Source organism: Ahaetulla prasina, chromosome 4 (genome assembly GCF_028640845.1).
Source record: "Ahaetulla prasina isolate Xishuangbanna chromosome 4, ASM2864084v1, whole genome shotgun sequence".
NCBI classification, from domain to species: domain Eukaryota; kingdom Metazoa; phylum Chordata; class Lepidosauria; order Squamata; family Colubridae; genus Ahaetulla; species Ahaetulla prasina.
In genome coordinates this window covers 118,074-127,680 of record NC_080542.1, presented here as the reverse complement: position 1 = coordinate 127,680, position 9,607 = coordinate 118,074, and the positions used below count along the sequence as shown (strand labels likewise).

General features: G+C 61.2%; 2 protein-coding genes across 3 annotated transcripts; both read left to right on the top strand.

Annotated features, from left to right (window-relative positions):
* Positions 1-212: 212 nt before the first annotated feature.
* SERPINE1 (serpin family E member 1) lies at positions 213-5,572 on the top strand. 2 transcript variants are annotated; one of them, XM_058183176.1, is made up of 9 exons: positions 213-1,174; positions 1,699-1,964; positions 2,333-2,566; positions 2,752-2,946; positions 3,099-3,297; positions 3,377-3,477; positions 3,826-3,912; positions 4,211-4,294; positions 5,043-5,572. In XM_058183176.1, exons 2-9 carry the CDS (start codon positions 1,700-1,702, stop codon positions 5,078-5,080), a joined length of 1,203 nt encoding a protein of 400 aa, XP_058039159.1. In that variant the 5' UTR covers positions 213-1,174; position 1,699; the 3' UTR covers positions 5,081-5,572. The 2 variants fall into 2 exon arrangements, with proteins under 2 accessions (XP_058039159.1, XP_058039158.1); XM_058183175.1 differs by lacking the exon at positions 213-1,174 and adding an exon at positions 1,287-1,440.
* Positions 5,573-5,708: 136 nt separating this feature from the next.
* Positions 5,709-8,884, top strand: LOC131198481 (AP-1 complex subunit sigma-1A). Its single transcript, XM_058183178.1, has 5 exons — positions 5,709-5,868; positions 6,376-6,554; positions 7,391-7,499; positions 7,772-7,909; positions 8,323-8,884. The coding sequence occupies exons 1-5, from the start codon at positions 5,770-5,772 to the stop codon at positions 8,368-8,370; spliced, it is 573 nt and encodes a 190-aa protein (XP_058039161.1). The 5' UTR covers positions 5,709-5,769; the 3' UTR covers positions 8,371-8,884.
* The last annotated feature ends 723 nt before the right edge of the window (positions 8,885-9,607 follow it).

Genomic DNA, 9,607 nt, shown 5'->3' with positions numbered 1-9,607 from the left:
CTCCCCCGCACTCAAAGGAGCAGCGTGCTGACTGACCAGCAAGGGGCTCTTGGTGGAAATGGTGCCTCCAGGCTGTCCTTCCCCTCCCGCCCACCATCACCCCAGGGCGCCCGGATGCCCAGGCTCCTCCCCAGATCCTGCTCTAGATGGGAAAGCAGGGCATATGCTTGGTGTCCTGTTCCTGACCCTTCCTTGCCTGGGCCAGTGGGGGCTTCCCCACGTCCTGGCCCGTGCTCCCCTCCCGCCCCCATGTTTGGGAGATTCCAAGCGTTCAGGAACAATGACGATGTGGCCAAGAGGAGACTGGGTTCATCCTGGCCCAGCAGGGGGAAATCCGCCCCCGCAGCAGTGGCCACTTCAGGCTGCATCATCCCAAACCGGCTGATTAGCAGCAGGGGCTGAGATTGCAAAACACGCGGGGTGGGGGAAGTAGCTGCAACCCTTCCCTGAACCCTTATGGCCTGAGTCCAGCGCCCGGGAGGAAACCCCCAAGCTGGGGGGGGGGGTGTCTTCCTGCTCCTTTCAGTCCAGGGAAGAAGCCTCAGAACAGGTCCTTTGATACCCACCCAGACAAGAGTCAACTTTGGGCCACGCTCCAGGAAAGAATCTCTTCAGAGCCTCACCCGATTGGAAGGGACCCTGGAGGTCACCTAGTCCACCCTTGGCCAGAACAGGAATATCCCAGACAAACGGGATTGTGCCGCTTTTCTCTCTGGGCGGCTGACACTCTCCCCTCCAAGAACCAGAAGGCAGTTTCTACTCTTCCCTAAAGAGGTTGTCTTCCTTAGGCCACCCATCTCTAGTTCTTGTCTTCCAAGATTTCGTTCCAAGCTCCTGCAAATCTCTGCCCCCGTTGCAGCTGCTCCCGGTCCTTCTTGGCTTGGGGCAACTCGAAGCGGGCACTCCACTTGCATTCCGGTACGCGCAGCCCAGAGAGGACTGTGCTAGCTCTAGCGTCCGTGCGGAGGTAGCCCAGGACCGCCTCGGCCGTTCCGGCAGCTGCAGCGCCGTGCTGGCTCAGGCCGGATGGCCAGATCCCTCCCGGGACGCCACTGCCAGTCCCGCTGCATCTGAAGAGGTTCGATGCCAGCAATCTCCGCTGCGCAAGCTTCAGGACTTCCTTCCCTCGGGAGAATGCTGCGAGCGCTGGGACCCCACCGAAGCCCCACTTCCGGTAAGAAGGCCCCCGAAGGCGGCGGAGGCCGGGCTGCTCGAGGAGGCGCCCTTGCTCACCGGCCGGGCCGCGTGCCGGGCCGAGCGCCAGTCTTACGGAGGGGGCGGCTGCTCGCCCAGAGCTTAGCCCGGCGGGGGCGGGAGGAGGGGCGGTGTCCGCCGCTGACTTCATCCCGGCTTCCTGGCAGGCGGCGCAGCGCATATAAAGCCAAGCGCGGGGCGGTGGGAGCTCACCGGCACCGAGCCCAGGAGCCGCTAGGGAGCCGAGTAAGCAACGGGGACGCGCCAGCGGAGGGACTCCCTCCCTTGCCAGCCCAACGGACGGCCGCTTTTTCCCGATCGGCGTACCGGAGGAGGTTCCGTTCCTCCGGCTCAGAGGACGGAACTAGGGTGGTCACGGCGGGCCTGGGATAAGAGGCAGACGGCAGCCTCCCCCCAACAACAAGCAGTCCGGACCCCGCTCTGGGCCTCCGGGCGCCGCGCCGGTCAGGATGGCGCCAGTTCACCTTCTTCCTCTCTCGGCAGGATGGAGCTGTGGTCCTTCCTGTCCGTGGCCTGCCTAGCCCTTTCGCATGCCGCGCACCCCCCTTCTGGCCGCCAAGTGGCCCGGGTGGCCCAACTCTCCGCGGACTTTGGGCTCCGGGTGTTCCGGGAAGTATCCAAGGCCTCCAAAGACCAGAACCTGGCCTTCTCCCCCCACGGCGTGGCTTCGGTGGTGGCCATGCTGCAGGTGGCCTCTGAAGGAAACACCCGGGGCCAGATCAAGGGCGCCATGAGGTTCGGCTTGAAAGGTGAGGGGGCTGCGGGGGGGAGGGGCTGGCACTTCACTAGCTTTTTGGTTTGCTTTTTTGGGGGAAAGGACATCCTGGGAGAGGGGCAGCCTAGTTGGGCGCCTGACCTCTCAACCTGCACTGCCTGGACAGCAGGAACAGGTGGGCTAGGAGAGCTCCTGTCACTTGCAGATCCTGCCTGAAGAGTCAAGGGAGGCTCCCAGCTGCTTGAAGGAAAGCGGGGTGTGTGCCAGGGTAGCATCTGGGGAGGAAGGTCCTGCCTCACCCTCCTGTAGGTCAACTCTGCTCTCCCCAGAGCAGCTGCCAATCCCTGAGAGGGCCTGGCTGTTGGCTCCAGCAGAGCTGAGCATGCTCTCCCCCCACCCCAGAATGGGGCGTCCCAAGAGCCCTGAGACTGCTGCAGAAGACCCTGAGTGACCCCCGGAGCAAGGACGTGGTGCAGATGGCAGATGCCCTTTTCGTGCAGCGTGATCTGCCGCTGGTGCCCACCTTCATGCTGCGGTTCCAACGACTTTTTCACCAGATGGTCAAGCAGGTGGACTTCTTGGAGAGCGCCGGGGCACGTGACATTGTCAACGCCTGGGTAAAGCAGCACACCAATGGTGAGCAGCAGCGGGGAGGGCTCCCTTGGAAAACCGGCAGACTCTACCCTGGGTCCACAGGCTGAAAAAGCTGGGTGGGGTGCTTGATTCAAGCCAGGACTTAAGCCAAAGGGCCTCTAAGCCTGGAAGCAAAGGTTCCCCTGCTGCTTTTTCCCACCCCCCACTGACCACCTCTGCTTTCTCAGGGATGATCGAGGGCTTCCTGCAGGAGGGCGCCCTGGGTGCCATGACGCGCCTGGTGCTGGTGAACGCCATCCACTTTAAAGGCCTCTGGAAGCTTCCCTTTCCAGAGGCTGCCACTCACCAGCGTATCTTCCACAAGCTGGACGGCAGCACCATCGTGGTCCCCATGATGGAGCAGATGGCCGAATTCCACTATGGTGAGGAGGCCCCTCTTTGGAGCGATGGGGGTGGCAGTTTTGGCTCTTGGGCCTGAGCCAGCCAGAGGAAGCTTCTCTGAGCATGTGCAGAGCACCTCTGGTTGACACAGGGTTCAGGATGCTCAGGTTCTCACCCCCCACTTCTCTTCCAGGTGAATTCTCCACCCTCGAGCAGGGGGACTACGATGTCATCGAACTGCCCTACCAGGGGGAGATGCTGAGCATGCTCATTGCTAGCCCCTTCCAGCGGGAGGCCCCCCTCTCGGCCCTGGCAGCTGCTATTGACTCCCGTCTCATTGCAGAGTGGAAGAGCAACATGTCCACCGTGACCAGGCTCCTCGTCTTGCCCAAGTAGGGGTCGCTTGGGACTGCCTCAAGCCACCAACCCCACAGAAACTCCAACCCCTCACTGACCCTTCCTTCTTTGCAGATTTTCTCTGGAGAGCGAAGTTGACCTCCGCGGGCCACTGGAGGCCCTGGGCATGACGGACATGTTTGATTGCGAGAAGGCCAACTTTAGCCGCCTCTCAGGTTGGGGTCTCCTCTCTATGCCACCCTTGGCTCATCATCCCGCAGGCTGGGCACTGGCTGTGCGCTGGCTGGCTGCAGGGAGCCTGGCGGGGCTAAGGCCCAAGCCCAGGGGGAGGAGGAAGTGATCTCGGAGAGTGTGCAGAGTGCTTTCCCTGGAGCCCATAAGCTCTGCGCGAGAGGCCTGAACCTCCTGGCTGAAGCAGTCAGTCAGTCAGTCTGTATCCTGCTGTGACTTAGCTGGCATCCCTCCCCCCCTCCCCCGCCACTGGACCTGCACAAGAGAGAGGTGCTGCCCATGCAAAGGATTTGGGGGCCAATCCTGCTCACCGACCTGCCCTCTCTTCGCAGTGCGGGATCCCCTCTTTGTGTCTCGGGCGCTTCAGAAAGTGAAGATTGACGTGAACGAGAGTGGTACTGAGGCCTCTTCTGCCACAGGTGGGTGCCCTGGGTCACTGCAGGGGCCCTTCTATGTCCAGTTCTGTTGGCAGAGAAGAAACTTCTTGCCAGCAAACAACGCCCCCTACACACACACACTTTGAGGCCTCCTAGCATACACCCAGGTTGGTTTTGCTCCAAAGTGGGTCACCCCCATTACTCCTCCTAGGAGCCTCAGGAGGGCGGTGAGGGGCCAGGGGCTCCATGCTGTGCCAGGTGGAGGGTGGTACTGCTGCTGCTGAACCTACCAGTCAAACGTTAAGCTGTTGAATGAGGCCCTCTCCTCCCTCCTTTCCAGCTGCCATCGTCTATTCCCGGATGGCGCCCTTGGAGATCGTGCTAGACCGGCCTTTCCTTTTTGTTGTGCGGCACAACCCAACTGGTAAGGCCCACCGAGGACCCTTCCTCCTGCCAAAGACTTTGCAGGCTGCTCCAAAGTGGCTTCTGTCCCAGGAGCTGCAGGAGCCCAGGGAAAAATCGACTCAAAAAAAACCAGGACTGCCCCAGCGCTAGATGTGGCTTTGCTGCCTGTTCTGGTACAGACCGAAGGAAACTCCTCCTTGGTTCAGTCCAACAGCCACATGAATTTTCCAAAATTAGCTAGAGGTGACTAAATTGGGTGGCTCAGTGTAGTGAGACCTGGCTGGTTGTGCGAACTGGTTATTTGCTTGGCACCACTGTGATGCCAACACAACCTTGGCTTGGGTGACCCAGGTTTAGGGTGGAGTTGCTTTACAACTCAGCCAAACTGAGCTGCAAGGAAAACCTTCAGAGTGGGCACCCTGTTTGGGTCTGTTCTGTTCACTCTGGTAAGGGCGGCACCTCAGAGACAGACCCTGGAAGTAGAGTGCCCACCCCACCCCTTGCCTCTTTCGCCTGGCTAGCTAGCCAGAGATCCAACCGGCGTGGAAGCCAGAGTGCTACCTCCTTCCAGCCATGGTCCGGGTTCAGCTGGAGGCTGCTGGTGTGCAGGGAGCATGCTCTGGCCCCAGAGGGTCAGTTTTAGGCCAGCCCAGGAAGCTCCCTGGCCCCATTCTTTACCCACCCCCCAGCGAAGGAAGAGGGCAGAGGCAGCTCCACTTTGCCTCACCCGCTGCTGGCCTCCTGTAGCATCTCTGTTCCTCCTGCAGGCACCATTCTCTTCACGGGGCAGGTGATGGAGCCCTGAGTGCCCCTCTGCTGCCGGCCCTCCCTCTGAAACGGGGAGACCTTTCTTCGCCCGCCCAGGGAGCCTCTGTGTCAGCAGAATGATCCACCACCAGGGCCTTCGTGGAAGTGGCTTCTGCTGGGCCTTCTCCCTTGCCTGCCGCTACTCCTGGCATCGAGGGCTCCAGTGCGAGAACCGGGCACCAGCAAACGAAGGTCCAGGCAGGAGGCGGCCTTGGAGGCGCAGGGGAGCTCTGCTAGCCACTCTCAAGGAATGCCTGGATGGAGAAGGTGCCACCGTGGATGCCAGCCTTGCCTGGGCACTGCCCCTTCACACTGCATCAGGGAGTCAGTCTCTCCTCTCCTTCTGGAACAAGAGCCTCTGGGGATGGAGTCGGGGCTCCCCCACCCGTCTGAACTAGAGCACTTTGGGACTAAGAAGAGAAAGTTAATATATGCAGATATTTTGTCTTATTTTTGCACATAAAAATACACTGCGACGGCAACTGACTCGCGTGCTTTGCAGGCCAAGCGGCCCTTTAGAGCGACAGAGCGGTCGGGAGGTGGGAAGGCGCCGGCAGGGGGCGGGGCGAAGCCGGGCACCGCCTCTCCAGGGTTCTGGGGCGGGATGGTCAGGGAAGCTCTCGTTGACGTCACGGCAGGGCGTCCCCGGCGTCTCCCGGCAACCGCCCGGGCCCGGAAGTGCGCGCCATGAGCATGCGCGGGCGGAGGCACCTGGGCAGGTTAGGGCGGAGAGGAAGCGGCTGCCGGGCCCGCCTGGGACGCCCTGCCGCCGCCGCCGCCGCCATGGTGAGGAGAGCGGGCGGGGGCATCGGGCGCCGCCCGGCGAGCAGGGGCGGCCCGAGGAGGCCTGAGTCGGCGGCCGCGGCTCTCCGGGCTCGGCGGGCGGGCGGGGGGGCGGGCGGGCGGGGGCGGCCCCGAGCAAGGCCAAAGCAGCGGACATGATCCTGGGGCTGCCCCGCCCCTCCCCGAGATCCGCGCCTGGGTGGGAAGCAAGGGACCGCCGAGGCCTTCAGTGGGGGCTTTTGGGGGCGGTGGCTTTTCTGCCCCCTCCCGCGACCGTCAGTTCCTCCGCCCCCGGAGCCTCCCCCGCTGTCCGCTGTTTCTGGGCTCGCGATGGGGAGCGGAGGGGCACCCTGCCTCCGTCCCCACTGCCTTTCCCGGCTCCCCCCGGGCTCTCAGCACGCCCTCCTCGTGCGCTTCCTGCCCCCCTCTCCCCCCGGTGGACGGGCGACCTTGGAGCCGGGCGTTCCCGGCGCTGCCCAGGAAGGTTGACCCCCCCTGTGTGCCCTGCAGATGCGCTTCATGCTGCTCTTCAGCCGGCAAGGGAAGCTGCGCCTCCAGAAGTGGTACCTGGCCACCTCTGACAAGGACAAGAAGAAGGTGGTCCGGGAGCTGATGCAGGTGGTGCTGGCCCGCAAGCCCAAGATGTGCAGCTTCCTGGAATGGCGGGATCTGAAGGTGGTCTACAAAAGGTGACTCCTTCCTGGGAGGGGCTGGCCAGCCTGTGAGGCCGCCTCCTCCTCCTCCTCTCTCTGCGTCCACTGGAGGGAGGGGCTTTGCTGTTTGTGGGACCTTCTGTGAGACGGTGTGAGAGGGCCCCTCCTTTGCTGCCTCTGCACACCTGGCTTCCTTTCTGCATCTCTTGGGGGGGGGGATAAAGGAACAGCTGGTGGAGCCCAGAAGGTGGTCCGCTCCTCCAAGGCCTTCCCTGGGCTTTGAGCCAGAAGCAGCCTGGTTATTTGGGAAGCAGGGGCATCCCCCAGGAAGGCCTTGCTTCCCCCCAACTGAGAAGAACCTTGGCTAGAAGGAGCCAAGGGATGTCTACCATCTACATTCTGTGCTTTCTTGCTCCTTCCCTTCCCGTTCATGCTGGGGGACGGCAGAGGTTTGAGCCCTACACACTCTCCTCCCATTGGGGTCTTGGGGCAGCAAGCGCTCTATTTTGTTGCCTTGTGCCTCCCGTGGCCTCCCACAGACAGCTGGGCTGAATGGGCAATGTGGCTGCCCTTCCCCAGCCAGATCTCTCTCTGGTCTTTAAATGCTGCTCTGGACAGACCAGATTCTCTGCTGAGGAGGAGGTTGCTCCACCGGTTGGGGTGAACTACATCCCAAAGACATTAACAGGTCTCGAGAGGAGTGGTCCTTTGAAGTGTCTGAGCGGCTCTGGCTAATAAGAATGCAGGGCTTTCTTGGTGGCCCTCCATTCTCCCCACCCCCCACCCGAATGCTGTTTGATACTTCAATAGTAGGGGGAATTCTGTGGGACAAGGGAGAGCCTCACAGCTCCTCCTTCCTCTCTCTGGCCCAGGTATGCCAGCTTGTACTTCTGCTGTGCCATCGAGGGGCAGGACAATGAGCTGATCACCCTGGAACTCATCCATCGATATGTGGAGCTGCTAGACAAATATTTTGGCAGTGTGAGTCAAAGGGAGTTGTGGCTTTCCTTTCTTGCGCTGATCTGGCCACTTACTTGCTCCCACTCCCCTTGTGCTCCAGACCAGCTCTGGGCAACCCCCCTGTTCTGCCAGACACCTTCATGACCTCTGGAACTGTGGCTGTTGCTAGGGCTGCTAATGACAGGCTGGCATTTCCTCCAAGCCAGGAATTGGGCTGGCAGCTGGGTGGGGCACTTCTGTTTCCCCACAGATTATGAGCAAAGCCCTCCCTGCCTTCTGCTCCTCCTCCCCAGGTGTGTGAACTGGACATAATTTTCAACTTTGAAAAAGCCTACTTCATCCTGGACGAGTTCCTGATGGGGGGGGAGGTGCAGGACACCTCCAAGAAGAGCGTCTTGAAAGCCATTGAGCAGGCAGATCTCTTGCAAGAGGTAGGGGCTGCATGGAGGGGAGGCAGGCTGCTCTGCTGCACCCACTGCCAATGGCTGGGGGAGGAGGAGGAGGAGAAAGAGCAACCCGCACCTCCAGCTCCTTGGCTGCTGCATGCCATGAGTCACCGCAGGCAGGCAGGCTGGCTCTGCTCGCGCTCTCCTGCAGTCACAGTCGATGTGGGCGACTGGACTGCTGGGAACAGTGGGGAGGAGAGCAGCCATGGCCACCAGGCTCCTCTGAGACTGTGGGGTGCTGGGCTTCTAGCACCTGGAATGGCTGCCTTGCTGGCAGAAATTTCATCAGCTGGCTGAGCATGTGCAGAGTGCCTTAGATCTGTCTCTGGGAAAGAGGGCTTTGTTTACAGTGTGTGGAATTCTCTAGTTTGATGCCCCCTCCCCCTTCCATCCTGCAGGAGGACGAGTCTCCTCGGAGCGTGTTGGAGGAGATGGGGCTGGCATAGCTTGGCTCCCTTCAGAATCTCAGGCCATCTTCCCTTGCCACCCTGCCTCTCCCCTCCTCCACTGCCCCGCAAACTCTGCGGATACCGACTCGTGAGACTCTGGCAAGTGGGCAGCTGGACTCTGCAGCCCCCGACTTAGGGGCAGGATCCAGGGCAGTTTTCATCATGGTCCCAGATGCTGGTGGGCTCTTCTTGCGACCCTCTTCTTCACCCTGTTGTCCGCTCCTACCCCCTTTCACATCCGCAGCTTCCATCTGCTGCTGCTGCTGAACGGTCTCCAACAGAGCCCAGAGCGCCCACCTCCTCTCCTTCCCCACCCCCTCGAGGGGAGCCATATTGGGAAGCTCCAAGGTCACCACAGAACAGCAGCTTACTCGAACCCGAAGGCTGCTCTCTGGATGTTTGGGGCTGCGTGTGTTTCTCTGCACTCTGCCCGTGCTGGCGCTTTTCTCTTGTGCAAGGAATGGAGGGGAAGGTCTTCCCGGGTTTTCTGGAATAAAATGTGTCTGGAAGAGTCTGGCCTGATGGTGTTTTTATGCCTAGCAGGATCCCAGCTGACCTGAAAGATGCAGGCACTGCACACTCTCTGTTCTTCACGTACAGGGGGATGGGGGGGGGCAGCTTTGCCAGTGGGGAGGCAAGGGTCAGCCAGGGCGTCCCTGCTGCTGGCCTTGGGGACCTTCCAAGCAGGGCAGGATGGACTGGGGCCAAGCAAGCCCTGAGGGCCTGGCAGCCGCTTGACGACTCCTGCCTCGCAGCAGCTTGCCTCACATCAGGGCACCTGGGGAGCTGGAGGGGTGTTGTGGGCAAGGAAATGGCAAAGCGGGAGGCTGGAGGTGCAGGGAGGGTGGTGAGGCTTCGGACTTGGATGCCAGAGCTGCTCCGCTCCTCCAGTCCAGGAGAAGCTCCCCAGAAGCTGCCCGAGAGGCAAACCGAGAACAGGGGAACTCTGCAGGTCCTTGCCTAGTGGCCTCCTGCTTCCAGCCGTCACAGGTGCGAGGGCTGGGTCGGCCTGAGGAGAGGACTCCCCTTCAAACAGATCCTCCAGTCTGCCTTGTCCTCCCTTGCCTTAACGGGTGCCGTGTGGTGCTGAAAGCCACCGTCTTGCTTCTTGATGTGATGGTTACTTCCCAGAGTACCTGAGAAACATGTGGGGCAAACAGATGTATGTGGCAGTTACTACTAGAGTATTTCAGAGTTCCTTAGTGGAACGTCATCTCTCCAACTTACATGATGC